The 18,687-nt window shown below is 41.7% G+C and overlaps 1 protein-coding gene across 1 annotated transcript in view; it reads right to left on the reverse strand.

Annotated features, from left to right (window-relative positions):
- LOC106591118 (serine palmitoyltransferase 3) overlaps positions 1-18,687 on the reverse strand; it is a 103,934-nt gene that overhangs the window by 72,843 nt on the left and 12,404 nt on the right. The window contains exons 3-4 of the mRNA XM_045710244.1: positions 4,878-5,032; positions 73-221 (exon numbers count right to left, since the gene is read on the reverse strand). Coding sequence (XP_045566200.1) covers positions 73-221; positions 4,878-5,032 — 304 coding nt within the window. The remainder of the gene's footprint in view (positions 1-72; positions 222-4,877; positions 5,033-18,687) is intronic.

Below are 18,687 nucleotides of genomic sequence, written 5' to 3' on the forward strand. Positions count from 1 at the left end.
CACACACACACACACACACACACACACACACACACACTCCCCCCAACACACACCACACACACACAAACTCACCCATTTCCTGTCGTGTGCTGCAGACACCGAGGCCATACTGCTGGGTTCTGTCTGCAACAGTCTTCATGAAATCAGCATCGTTCTCAGCGAAACCCAGGTAATTATAGGAACCCATGTTGATCACGCCGTCTATGGTCTTCCCTGTTAACCTGAAAACACACACACACACACACACACACACACACACACACACATCGTTTCATCATGTTAAACCCATGTTGATCATGTTGTCTATGGTCTTCCCTGTTCATCCTTTATCTGTCAGGTTGTACTAATCACATTATATCCTGTTTCTATCAATTTTGTTTCACACATGCATGTCTGAGATACTAAACGCAAAAATGCACAAACACTCACTCACAAACAACCTAACTGAATTACACAGTATTAGCGGGAACCAACCTACAACATAATACAATAAGCTATTATTCACCCTGAGTCTACCAGTAAACACCATTAGGGTTGCAAAGGGTTGGAAACTTTCCGGGAAATTTCCCTGGGAAGTTAAGCCCTAGAATTTCGAGAATTCTGCTTAAATTCATTAAAAAACATTAGCTTATAACAGTGATTTTGTTGTTGTGGGATACACAAGGCAATTCTAGGCCTTGTGGCATATTTTGGTTAAACTATCCCCAATTCAATGGGATTGCAACCCTCTGCATGCACAGTGCATTCTTCCATCACATGTACAACTGATTCTCAAGATCTTGCACACTAATGAGATGCTATTGAGCCCACACTACTACACTGTCTGAGCCAAGGACTACATGCTTTCTGGTAAGTTTTGATTACAATACTAGGTGGGGTGAATATATTCTATATGACATACATGATTCTTTTGTTAACTAGTAAATATTAGCCTAGAGGAAAGTGTGTTTAAATAATTTCTAACTTGTTAACAATTTATGATAGTTAGTTTTTGCTACAATGTGGGTTTTAGCTTGCGTGAGCCAACTAACTGAGGAGTGTTAATTCACCTGTTTCCATACATGTTTCATTTTAAAACATTTATCTTACAAAGGAGTTGTTCAATCTAACTGCTTAACTATTTATTTCTAATCTTTACAGGAAAATGTCACGGGCACCATCTGACGTGTAGAGACATTTCACTTCAGCTAATGTAGAAGGAAAAGCTGTGTACATTTGAAAATACTGTGCCAAATCATATGTGAAGAATGGAACAAAGATGCAGAATCATCTGGCCAAGTGCATAAAGTTCCCTCAGCGCTCACAACAAGCAACTTCGGACAAAAGTACCTCTACTTCTATTCGAGGTGAAAATGATGAATCAGACACCTTATCGATAGCAACAGCTCATGGTCCTCCTGGAATCAGAAGGTTTTTTTGACTCAATGGAGGAACGTAGTCAGAGAAATGCTGATGAATGTCTTGCTCGAGCTGTGTATGCAACTGGTTCACCTCTGATGCTCACAGGCAATGTGTATTGGAAGAGATTTCTGAATGTTCTTCGCCCAGCAGACACCCCTCCAACCAGACATGCTTTATCTACTCATTTGCTGGATGCAGAGTTCAAGTGAAGGTCAAGTGAAGGTCAAGCAAATCATAGAGAAAGCAGACTGTATTGCAATCATCTCTGATGGGTGGTTGAATGTTCGTGGGCAAGGAATAATTAACTACATAATCTCCACCCCTCAACCAGTATTCTACAAGAGCACAGACACAAGGGACAACAAACACACCGGTCTCTACATTGCAGATGAGCTGAAGGCAGTCATCAATGACCTTGGACCACAGAAGGTATTTGCACTGGTAACAGACGATGCTGCGAACATGAAGGCTGCTTGGTCTAAAGTGGAGGAGTCCTACCCTCACATCACACCCATTGGCTGTGCTGCTCATGCATTGAATCTGCTCCTCAAGGACATCATGGCACTGAAAACAATGGATACATTCTACAAGAGAGCCAAGGAAATGGTTAGGTATGTGAAGGGTCATCAAGTTATAGCAGCAATCTACCTCACCAAGCAAAGTGAGAAGAATAAGAGCACCACATTGAAGCTGCCCAGCAACACCTGTTGGGGTGGTGTTGTCATCATGTTTGACAGTCTCCTTGAGGGGGGAAGGAGTCTCTCCAAGAAATGGCCATATCACTGTCTGCCAATATGGACAGCCCCATCAAGAGGATCCTCCTGGATGATGTATTTTGGGAGAGAGTGGTAAGCAGCCTGAAACTCCTGAAACCTATAGCAGTAGCCATTGCACGGATTGAGGGAGACAATGCCATCCTGTCTGATGTTCAGACTCTGCTTGCAGATGTAAGAGAAGAAATCCGTACTGCCCTTCCCACTTCACTGTTGCTCCAAGCAGAGGAAACTGCAGTTCTGAAATACATCAAAAATCGTGAATGTTGGACCCCAAGTATGCTGGCAAGAGCATCCTGTCTGGTGCAGAGATCAACAAGGCCTATGGTGTCATTACTACTGTGTCTCGCCATCTTGGCCTGGATGAGGGAATGGTTCTTGGAAGTCTGGTGAAGTTCACTTCCAAGCAAGGGCTTTGGGATGGAGATGCAATATGGCAGTCGTGCCAACATATCTCATCAGCCACCTGGTGGAAGGGACTTTGTGGATCTGAGGCTCTTTCCCCTGTTGCCTCCATCATCCTCCAAATCCCACCAACATCAGCCGCCTCACAGCGCAACTGGTCCTTGTTTGGGAACACGCACACCAAAGCACGCAACAGGCTGACCAATACAAGGGTTGAAAAATTGGTGGCCATCCGGGCGAATTTGAGGCTTTTTGAGCCTGACAACGAGCCATCCTCAAGGTTGGAAAGTGACAGTGACGATGAGGTCTCAGAGTCTGATGTTCAAGAGGTGGACATTGAGGAGGTCCAGGGAGAAGACATGGAAGCCTGAGAGGAAGACAACCTAAGCTTTAGTTTCTAGACTATCATTTTACAGATGTATGTTGAAAACGTTTTTGGGAGATGCGATGGATCATTGGGGATCATTCAATATTCCCCTTCTTTTGTTGTTCAGTGAAATCATCCCATGTGAAGAGTCAGCTCATTTAATTGAAGTTCAATTCGTTCAATTCATAACAAATTTGTTTTTTTATTTCTATTGGAAGGATTCAATCATTTGCAATTATGTCTACTTAAGGTAAAAGGTTTATGTTTCTGTCTCCATATGATATGGTAAATATATACAATGCAAAAAACATCTACATTTAAATGGTATTAATATTATTTTGCATATATTTCCGTTAATTCCCATATATTCCCATTAATTCCCTCGGAAAGTTTCCACCTCTGAATATTCCCCAAAATGTGCAACCCTAAACACCAATATGATATTATTCACCCTGAGTCTAACAGTAAACCCCAATAAGCTATTATTCACCCTGAGTCTACCAGTAAACCCCAATAAGCTATTATTCACCCTGAGTCTACCAGTAAACCCCAATAAGCTATTATTCACCCTGAGTCTACCAGTAAACCCCAATAAGCTATTATTCACCCTGAGTCTACCAGTAAACCCCAATAAGCTATTATTCACCCTGAGTCTACCAGTAAACCCCAATAAGCTATTATTCACCCTGAGTCTACCAGTAAACCCCAATAAGCTATTATTCACCCTGAGTCTACCAGTAAACCCCAATAAGCTATTATTCACCCTGAGTCTACCAGTAAACAAATGAATCAATATTTGCTGTTTTCAATTTGCTCTTAACACCTGACACTGATTATCATTTATGGCCAGTGTGAGTCTGAATCCCAAATCAACCCCTAGCCCCTACACCCTAGACACCTGTTTATGTATGACAAGATTGGATGACAACAAGCCTTTCAGAAGGCACCATGTAGCTAATATAGCTACCACCATATAGCTAATACGGCTGCCACCATGTAGCTAATACGGCTGCCACCATGTAGCTAATACGGCTGCCACCATGTAGCTAATACGGCTGCCACCATGTAGCTAATACGGCTGCCACCATGTAGCTAATACGGCTGCCACCATGTAGCTAATACGGCTGCCACCATGTAGCTAATACGGCTGCCACCATGTAGCTAATACGGCTGCCACCATGTAGCTAATACGGCTGCCACCATGTAGCTAATACGGCTGCCACCATGTAGCTAATACGGCTGCCACCATGTAGCTAATACGGCTGCCACCATGTAGCTAATACGGCTGCCACCATGTAGCTAATACGGCTGCCACCATGTAGCTAATACGGCTGCCACCATGTAGCTAATACGGCTGCCACCATGTAGCTAATACGGCTGCCACCATGTAGCTAATACGGCTGCCACCATGTAGCTAATACGGCTGCCACCATGTAGCTAATACGGCTGCCACCATGCAGCTAATACGGCTGCCACCATGCAGCTAATACGGCTGCCACCATGCAGCTAATACGGCTGCCACCATGCAGCTAATACGGCTGCCACCATGCAGCTAATACGGCTGCCACCATGCAGCTAATACGGCTGCCACCATGCAGCTAATACGGCTGCCACCATGCAGCTAATACGGCTGCCACCATGTAGCTAATACAGCTACCACCATGTAGCTAATACAGCTACCACCATGTAGCTAATATAGCTACCACCATGTAGCTAATATAGCTACCACCATGTAGCTAATATAGCTACCACCATGTAGCTAATACAGCTACCACCATGTAGCTAATACAGCTACCACCATATACATCTTTCAGAAGGCACCATGTAGCTAACACCATATTGCTGCCACGTACGTATACGTCATCTCAGATCTACAAGTGCCTATGCAGTAGGGGTCTATTTGGGATTCAAGGTGAATTAAGTGCCCGTACCTGAATGTCCAGTTGTAATCTGGGGACACCCTCTCCATCACGTCAAACACAGGGCCAGGTAGACTGCAGATAGGTCTGTTCCAGTTGTCTCTTACTCTCATGTACAGGTTACGGGTGTAGAAGTTCTCAAAGTCTTGATACAGGGGGACAAAATCCTGCGGACACATATTGAAACAGGTTTATTATCACAGCACAGCGTGATTACTACATGGTTTTTATGTCGCTAAGTATGATTAGGTACTTAGAGAGTGGTGGTGCAGTGCACTACTCATATCCAATACCATTTTATTTGACAAAAATGCAGAGAGGGGCCTCCCGAGTGGCACAGCGGTCTAAGGCACTGCATCGCAGTGTTTGAGGCGTCACTACAGACTCGGGTGCGATCCTGGGCTGTGTCGCAGCTGGCCGCGACTGGGAGGCCCATGACGAGGTGCACAATTGGCCCAGCGTTATCCGGGTTAGGGGAGGATTTGTCCTTGTCCCGTGTCAGAAGCATGCACATGGTCGCAAGGTGTACGGTCTTTCCTCAGACACATTGGTGCAGATGGCATCCGGGTTAAGCGAGCGGTGTGTCAAGAAGCAGTGCTGCTTGGCGGTGTCGTGTTTCGCCTCCCCAGTCCGTATAGGAGTTGCAGCGATGGGACAAAACTAACTACCAATTGGAGATCATGAAATTGGGGAGAAAAAGGGCTAATTTTATTCATTTAATAAAACATTGCTGAGAGGAAGAAAATTGATAAATATAATAACACCTAATAATAAAAAGTAATAATAAATACACAATGAGTAATGGTAACTTGGCTATATACAGGAAGTACCAGGTAATAACATGGCTATATACAGGAAGTACCAGGTAATAACATGGCTATATACACAGGGGACCCGTACCAAGTCAATGTGCAGGGGTACCAGGTAATTTAAGTAGATATGTACAGTATATATAACTAGGAATAAAGTGACTAGGCAACAGGATAATGAACAGTAACAGCAGTGTATGTGATGAGTCAGAAAAGTTTAAACGCAAAAAGGGTTAATGCAGATGGTTAAATAGTAAACCAAATAGCAACATAGATTAACTATTTAGTAGTCATATGGGTTGGGGTTAGAAGCTGTTCAGGGTCCTGTTGGTTCCAGACTTGGTGAATCGGTACCGCTTGCCATGTGGTAGCAGACAGAACAGTCTATGACTTGGGTGGTTGGAGTCCTTTTTTTTTTCATGGCCTTCCTCTGACACCGCCTGGTATAGAGGTCCTGGATGGCAAGGGAGTAGAGGAAGGGACTAAGCACTGGGTTGAGGTTCAGTGTGGCGGATGTGTTGTTGCGTACCCTTTAGGGCTGGGAATTATTATTGGTATATTTTCCATGATGGAGATCATTAGTTCTACCTCTGAGGAGCAGAGCACTCCACAGTTCATTAACATCAGATCAACCACAGCATGTAGCCTAGCGGTTAGAGCGCTGGGCAGGTAGCCTAGCGGTTAGAGCGCTGGGCAGGTAGCCTAGCGGTTAGAGCGTTGGGCAGGTAGCCTAGCGGTTAGAGCGCTGGGCAGGTAGCCTAGCGGTTAGAGCGCTGGGCAGGTAGCCTAGCGGTTAGAGGGCTGGGCAGGTAGCCTAGCGGTTAGAGGGTTGGGCAGGTAGCCTAGCGGTTAGAGCGCTGGGCAGGTAGCCTAGCGGTTAGAGGGCTGGGCAGGTAGCCTAGCGGTTAGAGGGCTGGGCAGGTAGCCTAGCGGTTAGAGGGCTGGGCAGGTAGCCTAGCGGTTAGAGGGCTGGGCAGGTAGCCTAGCGGTTAGAGCGTCGGGCCAGTACTCCCAATGACCCTAATTCGAATCCCCAATCCGACAAGGTGAAAAATCTGGTGATCTGGCCTTGAGCAAGGCACTTAACCCAAATTGCTCCAGGGTCACCGTCAATAATGGCTGATCCCTGGCTCTCCTGTGACGATCTTAAGGATCAGGTTACAGTGGGTCCGATCTACAGCGTGCTCTCTCTCGTAGAGGGGGAGAGCGGGAAGTCTACTGTTTTAAGGTTGGGTATTAGAATACGCTGCCCCTATGCTCTGTGGTTTTCGAAATTGGAATGTAAACTGTGGAACACAGAGAGAAGCTTGGACATCAAAAGTTTGAATAATTAAACAATATTTATATTTTTGAGAATGTGGGAGTGGTCCGTGGACCACAAGGGGCAGTCATGACAAGTGTGTTTCATTCTCATGAAAGACAGGAAACCCACATTACTGTATCTCTGTTTGTGTATACTTTTCAATTATCAGATTCACATCTAGGTGTTGGGTGAAATTATTATATATGAAACTATTTGTTAAAAGATGTAAATGTGATGTTGGCCTTCTAAAAACGAGATACTGGTTAAGATGTAAAATGTTAACAAGTCAGTGGCCACAACCCCCGTGAGGCCAGACATTACATCAGGCGTCATAGAAATCGCCCCCTTTTTCCACAGAGTATAAAACCACTTCCTACAAAATGTACATTAAGTCAGAGAACGCCAGGACAGAGTGCCCACATTGGAATGGCTACAATTCTATAGGCCATTGGACATGTGAAATGGTTAAGCACTATAACTCTATAGGCCACGGAGACCAGACAGCGTGTAGCGTTGGCTACACGGCTAGAAATGGTTCAACTCTAAAACAGAAGGAACAAATCTTAGATGAGGCCTTTTCAGTCTGCAGCTAGAAATGTACGTAGCCTAGGACGAAGAATACCGACAACCGCCGAAACATCTATTCTATGAGATGACATGGGTACGCCTGACATATCCATTAGAAACACAACCAGACACTTTTCTGTCAACTTTCTCCAGCAGATGGACCGGCGACCACAGAGAGAGTGTAATTTATTTTCGAATGAGCGGTTGTTCATATTCAAAGTATTAGCAATTTCTATGAGTGTAGTTGTTAGCTATGAGTCCCCTGCTACTGAGTGGTCCCCACCCCCTTTCCTTTGTCTACCAATATCAGTTTCGTCCTCTAGGGACTTTTTCTTTGTATCATGTAATACCCCATGTATGAACTAATTGTGTGTGTTTATGTATTTCTGTGACTTGATTAGTTAGTAAATAAATAATTAAACCAGTTTGTATCTTGTATATTGCTGATTCATGATTTAGGCTAGGGTTCGTGCAGATATCCAAGGGTTTGCGACGTTCAGTAACGAGAACTGATGAGGTAATAATAATACATTAATACCAGACCGTACTCGATAAGATATGAAAATATCTGAAGAGCCGATTGGGGAAAATAGAGACTCTAAACATTTTCCCGTGGTGCCCCCACTTCCTAGTTAAAGTTTTCATGATTAGTTTAATCATGTAATAATAATAATAATAATAATAATAATAATAATAACACAGAGAATTGATTTGATAAAATAAACAAACAGTCTTCACATTTAATGATAGTCACAGACACGACACCCCACTCTCCGAGGGTGTCTCAGGGGGAGTTGGGATATGCATAAAACACATTTCCAATTCACACACACATTATGTTTACCCACTTGTACAGGTTACCCACTTGTACATGCAGTGAAACAGGACAAATATAAGCACCCCGTATTTGACCTTAGTCCTCTATGTTAGGGCTGCATGACATCGGCCAAATATTGCGATTTTACTTGCAATTATAGATCAGAACACTTGGGTAAACTGTTGGAATCATAGAAATAGGATCATTATAATTATATGGTTGGAATATAGAGGGCACTTGGAATGCAGTTTTGTTTGGCATGATAAAAAATTCAAATAAAAATAAAAATAAAAACTAAGGGAGATTGTTGTGACAGAGTAAGAACCAAAGTGTTTGTCAGTGTTTCACAGGGGACCCTAATTAGATAGGTAGCTACATTCAGACAAATGTTGTAGAATATTATTTTTATTTTCCTGTCAGATTAAGAACAAGCTGTTGCAAACAATGCTGATATACTCCACCACTGAAAACAACAAACGGATAGTATAATATAGAAAACGTGGATTTACTTCCCCGTTAGTGAGCATTTCTCCTATGCCAAGATAATCCATCCACCTGACAGGTGTGGCATATCAAGAAGCTGATTAAACAGAATGATCATTGCACAGATGCACCTTGTGCTGGGGACAATAAAAGCTCACTCTAAAATGTGCCGTTTTGTCACACAACACAATGCCACAAATGTCTCAAGTTTTGATGGAACGTGCAATTGGTATGCTGACCTCATGAATGTCCAATAGAGCTGTTGCCAGAGAATTGAATGTTAATGTCTCTACCATAAGCCGCCTCCAACGTTGTTTTAGAGAATTTGGCAAGTTCGTCCAACCGGCCTCACAACTGCAGACCACGTGTAACCACGCCAGCCCAAGACCTCCCCATCTGGGTTCTTCTCCTGAAGGATTGTCCGAGACCAGCCACCCAGACAGCTGATGAAACTGAGGAGTATTTCTGTCTGTAATAAAGCCCTTGTGGGGAAAAAGTCATTCTTATTGGCTGGGCCTGGCTCCCCAGTGGGTGGGCCTATGCCCTCCCAGGCCCATCCATGGCTGTGCCCCTGCCCAGTCATGTGAAATCCATAGATTAGGGCATAACACATTTATTTCAATTGACTGATTTCCGTATATGAAATGTAACTCAGTAAAATCGCTGAAATTGTTGCATGTTGCGTTTATATTTTTGTTCAGTATATACAGTATATTACGAAGCAAAGTGGAAAGCTGTGTCGTTCTTGTTTGGAACAATCTTGACTGCATGCTGTTTGGTCAATGCATGCAGAGTAAAGCTGGGCTGTTGTTTGGTCAGTGCATGCAGAGTAAAGCTGTTGTTTGGTCAATGCATGCAGAGTAAAGCTGTTGTTTGGTCAATGCATGCAGAGTAAAGCTGTTGTTTGGTCAATGCATGCAGAGTAAAGCTGGACTGTTGCTTGGTCAATGCATGCAGAGTAAAGCTGTTGTTTGGTCAATGCATGCAGAGTAAAGCTGGACTGTTGCTTGGTCAATGCATGCAGAGTAAAGCTGGACTGTTGCTTGGTCAATGCATGCAGAGTAAAGCTGGGCTGTTGTTTGGTCAATGCATGCAGAGTAAAGCTGGACTGTTGCTTGGTCAATGCATGCAGAGTAAAGCTGTTGTTTGGTCAGTGCATGCAGAGTAAAGCTGTTGTTTGGTCAATGCATGCAGAGTAAAGCTGTTGTTTGGTCAATGCATGCAGAGTAAAGCTGTTGTTTGGTCAATGCATGCAGAGTAAAGCTGTTGTTTGGTCAATGCATGCAGAGTAAAGCTGTTGTTTGGTCAATGCATGCAGAGTAAAGCTGGACTGTTGCTTGGTCAATGCATGCAGAGTAAAGCTGGGCTGTTGCTTGGTCAATGCATGCAGAGTAAAGCTGTTGTTTGGTCAGTGCATGCAGAGTAAAGCTGTTGTTTGGTCAGTGCATGCAGAGTAAAGCTGTTGTTTGGTCAATGCATGCAGAGTAAAGCTGGGCTGTTGTTTGGTCAGTGCATGCAGAGTAAAGCTGGACTGTTGTTTGGTCAATGCATGCAGAGTAAAGCTGGGGCTGTTGTTTGGTCAATGCATGCAGAGTAAAGCTGGATGTTTGGTCAGTGCATGCAGAGTAAAGCTGGACTGTTGTTTGGTCAGTGCATGCAGAGTAAAGCTGGACTGTTGTTTGGTCAATGCATGCAGAGTAAAGCTGGGGCTGTTGTTTGGTCAATGCATGCAGAGTAAAGCTGGGCTGTTGTTTGGTCAATGCATGCAGAGTAAAGCTGGAGCTGTTGTTTGGTCAATGCATGCAGAGTAAAGCTGGGCTGTTGTTTGGTCAATGCATGCAGAGTAAAGCTGTTGTTTGGTCGATGCATGCAGAGTAAAGCTGTTGTTTGTTCAATGCATGCAGAGTAAAGCTGTTGTTTGGTCAGTGCATGCAGAGTAAAGCTGGACTGTTTGTTCAATGCATGCAGAGTAAAGCTGTTGTTTGGTCAGTGCATGCAGAGTAAAGCTGTTGCTTGGTCAATGCATGCAGAGTAAAGCTGTTGTTTGGTCAGTGCATGCAGAGTAAAGCTGTTGCTTGGTCAATGCATGCAGAGTAAAGCTGGACTGTTTGGTCAGTGCATGCAGAGTAAAGCTGGACTGTTTGGTCAATGCATGCAGAGTAAAGCTGGACTGTTTGTTCAGTGCATGCAGAGTAAAGCTGGAGCAGAAGGAACTGCCTGTTTGAGTGACAAGGGGCGGGGCTTGGCGTGTGTGGGATTGGGAAGCAGTCAAAAGAATCAATAATTCAGAAGTTTTTAAAACATTTATAAAAAAGGGCGATACAGACGGCTACAGTGGCATTTAAAAAATGTCAATATCGCAATTTCGATTAATCGAGCGGCCTCACTCCGTGTCCTCGCTGTCACCCACAGACACTCAATAGCTTTTATTAAAATACAAACAAAAAAGGAAAATGGAACTGTTCCTGGTCAGACACTAATTCCAGAGAACATACTGAAATGTTAAATGTGTTTACCTGTCAGGCTTTTTAACTGTCTGTGATGTCTCTTTGTTCCTTGTTATTTTTCAAATATTTGTAATGTCTTTAATGTAAAGTGTAATTGTCTGTAATGTCTTTAATGTAAAGTGTAATTGTCTGTAATGTCTTTAATGTAAAGTGTAATTGTCTGCAATGTCTTTAATGTAAAGTGTAATTGTCTGCAATGTCTTTAATGTAAAGTGTAATTGTCTGCAATGTCTTTAATGTAAAGTGTAATTGTCTGCAATGTCTTTAATGTAAAGTGTAATTGTCTGCAATGTCTTTAATGTAAAGTGTAATTGTCTGCAATGTCTTTAATGTAAAGTGTAATTGTCTGTAATGTCTTTAATGTAAAGTGTAATTGTCTGTAATGTCTTTAATGTAAAGTGTAATTGTCTGCAATGTCTTTAATGTAAAGTGTAATTGTCTGCAATGTCTTTAATGTAAAGTGTAATTGTCTGCAATGTCTTTAATGTAAAGTGTAATTGTCTGTAATGTCTTTAATGTAAAGTGTAATTGTCTGTAATGTCTTTAATGTAAAGTGTAATTGTCTGTAATGTCTTTAATGTAAAGTGTAATTGTCTGTAATGTCTTTAATGTAAAGTGTAATTGTCTGCAATGTCTTTAATGTAAAGTGTAATTGTCTGCAATGTCTTTAATGTAAAGTGTAATTGTCTGTAATGTCTTTAATGTAAAGTGTAATTGTCTGCAATGTCTTTAATGTAAAGTGTAATTGTCTGCAATGTCTTTAATGTAAAGTGTAATTGTCTGTAATGTCTTTAATGTAAAGTGTAATTGTCTGTAATGTCTTTAATGTAAAGTGTAATTGTCTGTAATGTCTTTAATGTAAAGTGTAATTGTCTGCAATGTCTTTAATGTAAAGTGTAATTGTCTGCAATGTCTTTAATGTAAAGTGTAATTGTCTGCAATGTCTTTAATGTAAAGTGTAATTGTCTGCAATGTCTTTAATGTAAAGTGTAATTGTCTGTAATGTCTTTAATGTAAAGTGTAATTGTCTGTAATGTCTTTAATGTAAAGTGTAATTGTCTGCAATGTCTTTAATGTAAAGTGTAATTGTCTGCAATGTCTTTAATGTAAAGTGTAATTGTCTGCAATGTCTTTAATGTAAAGTGTAATTGTCTGCAATGTCTTTAATGTAAAGTGTAATTGTCTGTAATGTCTTTAATGTAAAGTGTAATTGTCTGCAATGTCTTTAATGTAAAGTGTAATTGTCTGTAATGTCTTTAATGTAAAGTGTAATTGTCTGCAATGTCTTTAATGTAAAGTGTAATTGTCTGTAATGTCTTTAATGTAAAGTGTAATTGTCTGTAATGTCTTTAATGTAAAGTGTAATTGTCTGCAATGTCTTTAATGTAAAGTGTAATTGTCTGCAATGTCTTTAATGTAAAGTGTAATTGTCTGCAATGTCTTTAATGTAAAGTGTAATTGTCTGTAATGTCTTTAATGTAAAGTGTAATTGTCTGTAATGTCTTTAATGTAAAGTGTAATTGTCTGTAATGTCTTTAATGTAAAGTGTAATTGTCTGCAATGTCTTTAATGTAAAGTGTAATTGTCTGTAATGTCTTTAATGTAAAGTGTAATTGTCTGTAATGTAAAGTGTAATTGTCTGCAATGTCTTTAATGTAAAGTGTAATTGTCTGCAATGTCTTTAATGTAAAGTGTAATTGTCTGTAATGTCTTTAATGTAAAGTGTAATTGTCTGCAATGTCTTTAATGTAAAGTGTAATTGTCTGCAATGTCTTTAATGTAAAGTGTAATTGTCTGTAATGTCTTTAATGTAAAGTGTAATTGTCTGTAATGTCTTTAATGTAAAGTGTAATTGTCTGTAATGTCTTTAATGTAAAGTGTAATTGTCTGCAATGTCTTTAATGTAAAGTGTAATTGTCTGCAATGTCTTTAATGTAAAGTGTAATTGTCTGCAATGTCTTTAATGTAAAGTGTAATTGTCTGCAATGTCTTTAATGTAAAGTGTAATTGTCTGTAATGTCTTTAATGTAAAGTGTAATTGTCTGTAATGTCTTTAATGTAAAGTGTAATTGTCTGCAATGTCTTTAATGTAAAGTGTAATTGTCTGCAATGTCTTTAATGTAAAGTGTAATTGTCTGCAATGTCTTTAATGTAAAGTGTAATTGTCTGCAATGTCTTTAATGTAAAGTGTAATTGTCTGTAATGTCTTTAATGTAAAGTGTAATTGTCTGCAATGTCTTTAATGTAAAGTGTAATTGTCTGTAATGTCTTTAATGTAAAGTGTAATTGTCTGCAATGTCTTTAATGTAAAGTGTAATTGTCTGTAATGTCTTTAATGTAAAGTGTAATTGTCTGTAATGTCTTTAATGTAAAGTGTAATTGTCTGCAATGTCTTTAATGTAAAGTGTAATTGTCTGCAATGTCTTTAATGTAAAGTGTAATTGTCTGCAATGTCTTTAATGTAAAGTGTAATTGTCTGTAATGTCTTTAATGTAAAGTGTAATTGTCTGTAATGTCTTTAATGTAAAGTGTAATTGTCTGTAATGTCTTTAATGTAAAGTGTAATTGTCTGCAATGTCTTTAATGTAAAGTGTAATTGTCTGTAATGTCTTTAATGTAAAGTGTAATTGTCTGTAATGTAAAGTGTAATTGTCTGCAATGTCTTTAATGTAAAGTGTAATTGTCTGCAATGTCTTTAATGTAAAGTGTAATTGTCTGTAATGTCTTTAATGTAAAGTGTAATTGTCTGCAATGTCTTTAATGTAAAGTGTAAATGTCTGCAATATCTTTTTAGTTCTGTGTTTGACCACAGGAAGACGTCATGGCGTCAGCTAATAGGGATCCTGCTAAAATTCCAATTCCTTTCAGATTTAACATTAGTTCCTGAAACAATAACTAATATTTATTTAAATAAAGTGGACATAAACAACATAGAGGGGGAAACCCCAGAGCAGAGAATTGTCCAACTTCAGTTATAGAAATAACCTGGTCCCAAAAACGTTGGCCTCTTTGACCCCGTTCCAGGGAAGCCAAACGACACAGACATTCTTAGCAGACAGAGGATGCCTTGGGTGGCTACCCAAATGCTAATAATGCCGACAGGCTCTACCTGCTGAAGCGAACGTCCAACAGACACGTGACAAGGTTCATCCGTCTACAAGAGCAACACGTGCAAAACGACTACGCTAAACTTGCCACGGTTTTTAAAATATATTTCAGTGGTTCTACGACTCGCAAACATGACAGCTCGTTGGCTAACAATATCAAACGAGCTCGAAATGAACACCCACACGCCTACAATCAAAAGGCTGCGTACAGCTTACTTTGGCATGCTCACTGAAACAGGAATGAAAGACCTATTACCATTCAAACAACTGTTTCTGTCAAACATGTCTCCCAACTTCATCAACGACTTGGGCCCAACTGCCCACGCTGGTTTGTCGATATCGAGAGTTTGCAAGCACCGCTTTTTAAGAGCCCAGACAGCTCGATTTTAGAGCTGTGTGTCAACGCTGTGGTGACGATGAAACCCGACCTAGAATCACACCTGCGTAACATTGCTCCGCCTTCGAACCATCACTACTTCAAAAGAGAATGTGTGTCTTGGCATGCCGATGGCATTTGTTGATGGCTATTTTTACCATCATCTAGATCACTTGCAAGCCGGTGTGGGATTGGTATGGCACAACGACATTCCGTGCAGACCGCTTCAACTACAGCTAGGCAACCAGACCAGCCAGTTCGCAGAAGTGGCTGGGATGCTTATCACACTGCAAACGGCGGTGAAACCTGACTTGTCAGAACTCGCAATCTGCACTGACTCAGACTATGCCAGACTCACCTTCTTATGCCACTTACTGTTTTGGAAACAAAAGCACATGACTACTTCAAGTGGCAAAAAAGTGAAAAACAAAGAGCTCATTCTAGCTTGCGATGACCGCATCGCCAAACACAACATACAGCTGTATTGGAAGAAAGTGAAGGGACACTCCAAATCACCTGGTCGAGACAAACTTGGCAACGACCATGCCGACAGAATGGCGAAATCTGGTGGAATTCACAGCACTCCTTGGGTGTTCGATGCTCGAGACACAAAAATCAGAGGCCATGGTGTCTGCGGTAACGCATAGCCATGTAACACCGAGGGAAACGTCTTCACGAGAACATAATGTGTCGCTAACGCATTCATTCCTGAACGGTGACCTGGTAGCAATGCAACACCAAGATGAGTCCATCGCCACTTTGATGGCTTTCCTGTCTGATCCTGTCAACCACCCAGTGCCCGAACTGGCTTTGGCAGGTTCACACGACTTGGTTTCGCTGTACGCAACTAAAACAGCACCTCACACTTGTCGATGACCTACTGGTTTATGTTTCAGAAACCGACGCCACACGAAGGTGGGTGGTTCCTAAAACACAGAGGGGGATAATGATATCCATGCTCACAACGAGCCATGTGGAGGCCATAGAGGGGTCAAGGCTACATGTGAAACATTGCGAAAGGTGATAAACTGGCCTCACGTGGAACAAGACGTGGCACAATACGTGAGGGGGTGTCTAGTTTGCTGCCAGTTTCAACCCTCCAAGCCACACGCAAGGGTGTGTCTTACCACTGGAGTAAGACACACCCTTGTGTGTCTTACTTACAGTGACTTGCGCATTCACAAAGTGGGTGGAGTGCCTGCTCGCAACCAATGACGCAGAAACCATGGCTCAACCACGTTTTCAGTCGTTTCGGCCTGCCAGGAGAAACTGTGGACAGCGACAGAGGAACCCACTTTTCGGCAGCTGTAATGACTGAACTGTGGAGTCAAAACTAAACTCCACATAACGCACCACCCTAAGAATGGAGCAACCAGACAACCATCAGAATCCTGAGGAAATATGTGGCCACAAAGATTGGGACCTCAAACTCCCATTGGTACTGATGGCGATCAGAGCCACACGCAGCAGGTCTACGGGAATATACACCCTTCGAGATGATGACGGGCCGGCAAATAATGCTTCCACTGCATCTCCTGTACCAACCGGGAGATGTCGCCGCAGCCACCGCCTACACGGCTCATCAATACGTGACGGACTTGCGAAACCATCTCCAAACTACCTTTGCGTATGCGCAAGGAAAGTTGGAGAGAAGTGCAGAAGGTGACAAGACCTATTACAACAAAAACGCCTCACACCAGGTGTTTGAGGTCGGGGAAAAGGTGTTGTTGTGTCTTTGGCATCATTAAATTGAAGACTTATTTTATCAAATCTCTGTAATTATTATTACGTGATTAAACAAATCATGTAAATTTAATTAACTAGGAAGTTGGGGCACCAAGGAAAATATTCAGATTACAAAGTTATAATTTTCCTAATATAACTCTTCAGATATTTTAATATTTGATCAATTAGTCTTCAAATGAATGAATTATTCTTTACCTCACGTTAGTCTCATTCCAAACGTCGTATATTGTTGGATATCTGCATGAACCCAGTCTTCACTATGAATCATCAATACACCAATTGTCTTAATAATTTATTTACTAACTAACTAATCACAGAAATGCATAAACAAACAAACAGAAATGGTTACAAGGAAATGATAGGGACGGTTCCCTAGTGGGCTAAGCCGATATGACGGCTTGGTGAATATAGGGAAGTGGGTGTAAACTGAGAAGGGTGCAAAAGAATCACTACACAGTTGATAATTCTATTAATTGAAATGCTCATCCTTTGCACATAAACGCTCATTCATTTGGGAATAATTGCAATCTATATATATATATTTACGCTCAGTGTGTCGTGGTGATCTCTGTTGGAATCGTCCGTCTTTCTGTTGGAAAGTTAATCTGCGCATCTCTCTGCTTTCCTGAAGTCTTTCGTGGTTAGAATGGATACTTCAGAGTACCCTTCAGAAATGTTCTTATAGCATAGATGTTTCGGCGGTTGTCGGTCTTCGCAATCCAGGTTGACATAATTTCTAGCTGCAGTCTAGTAATTAGTATCTAAGATTTGCTCTCATTCTGTCAGGATCAATAGTCGCAGTTGAACCATTTCCACCCGTGTAGCCAATGCTCCACGTGGTATGGTTAGGAATTCAACAACCATTACAACCTTGGATTATACTGAGGTGTTTGTGGTGTAAAGTCAAACCTTTGCTCCCTCGGTTTCATCTTTACTCATTCATTTTATACAATAATTAGACGCAAACCTCATAATGGAGGCACCTGTATAAACAGAGTGATGGTAATGTGGCTCTATTGTTTTTCATGAGGTCACAAACCTGAAACAAAACGGACCGGGTTGTAGCTGGCTTCTCCACCGACCATTTACACATTCTCCAAAACATCGATATTGTTCAGTTCTCAAATTCTGTGATGTAGAAGAAGTTCCTTTGTTCTCTCTATGTGTCTCTTTCTGTATGGCCAGGAGAGTGTCCTCCAGGAATTTACGACCTGAGATAACATAACCTGGGTGTAGGAGGGAGAGAGGGGGATGCCACGCTCTATACCCAGAAAGGGCCATGTCATGACAGTGTGGTACTACATATACACCAAACCCGCAGGCGTCGCGACAAAGTTCCTGCCACACTGGACGGGGCCACACGAGATTGTGGTGAAGCTGTCACCTGTAGCTTATCAAATCAGAATCAGCAAAGGGCGACAAAACACTACATTAAAAGTGGGTCCACAGGAACCAGATCAAGTTGTACACTCCCCCCATGGGAATAGAAGGGGTGCCAGCTAGCACCGAATAGACAGAAACCTAGCAAGTCAGTGGTACTAAGTGGTACTAAGAAAATTCTTAAGTACCCTCAGCTGATCCCTTCCAGGAGATCAGTACATTTCACCTAATATATTTTATTTTATTTTATTCTCTTCCCAGCTACAAGATAGACGTGTTGTCACTATTGATATTGTCCCGAGCTGTTGCTGTCCAAAATAGGAAAATCAGAAAAATTGTCATCAAAACATTTTCCGTTTTACAAAAGCAAATAACTGAAATAATCAAACAATATCTCTGATTATGCGTTTCTGTAGGATGGAGTTCCTTTGGATGATCCTGACACTTTGCGCCCTGGTGGTCAAAACCAACCCAGCAGATGTAATCACGAGCGGACCCCCTACGGGAATCGTTCTCCACGATGATCCAGGACTCCTCATAACTAACTGCAGAGTACACACACAGAGGGTGTACGTACGCCTAGATGCAGAGAACGTGAACCACCAACACATTTCACCTGCGGCGCATTTGAGTTGGGCCGGGGCTGGCTGGACCATCCAGGCAGTTAAGCACGCCCAGCTAGACACTGCCCATATGTTGGCCTAACTCCAAAAGTTCACAGTCACCC

This window comes from Salmo salar, chromosome ssa28 (genome assembly GCF_905237065.1).
Source record: "Salmo salar chromosome ssa28, Ssal_v3.1, whole genome shotgun sequence".
Taxonomy (NCBI): domain Eukaryota; kingdom Metazoa; phylum Chordata; class Actinopteri; order Salmoniformes; family Salmonidae; genus Salmo; species Salmo salar.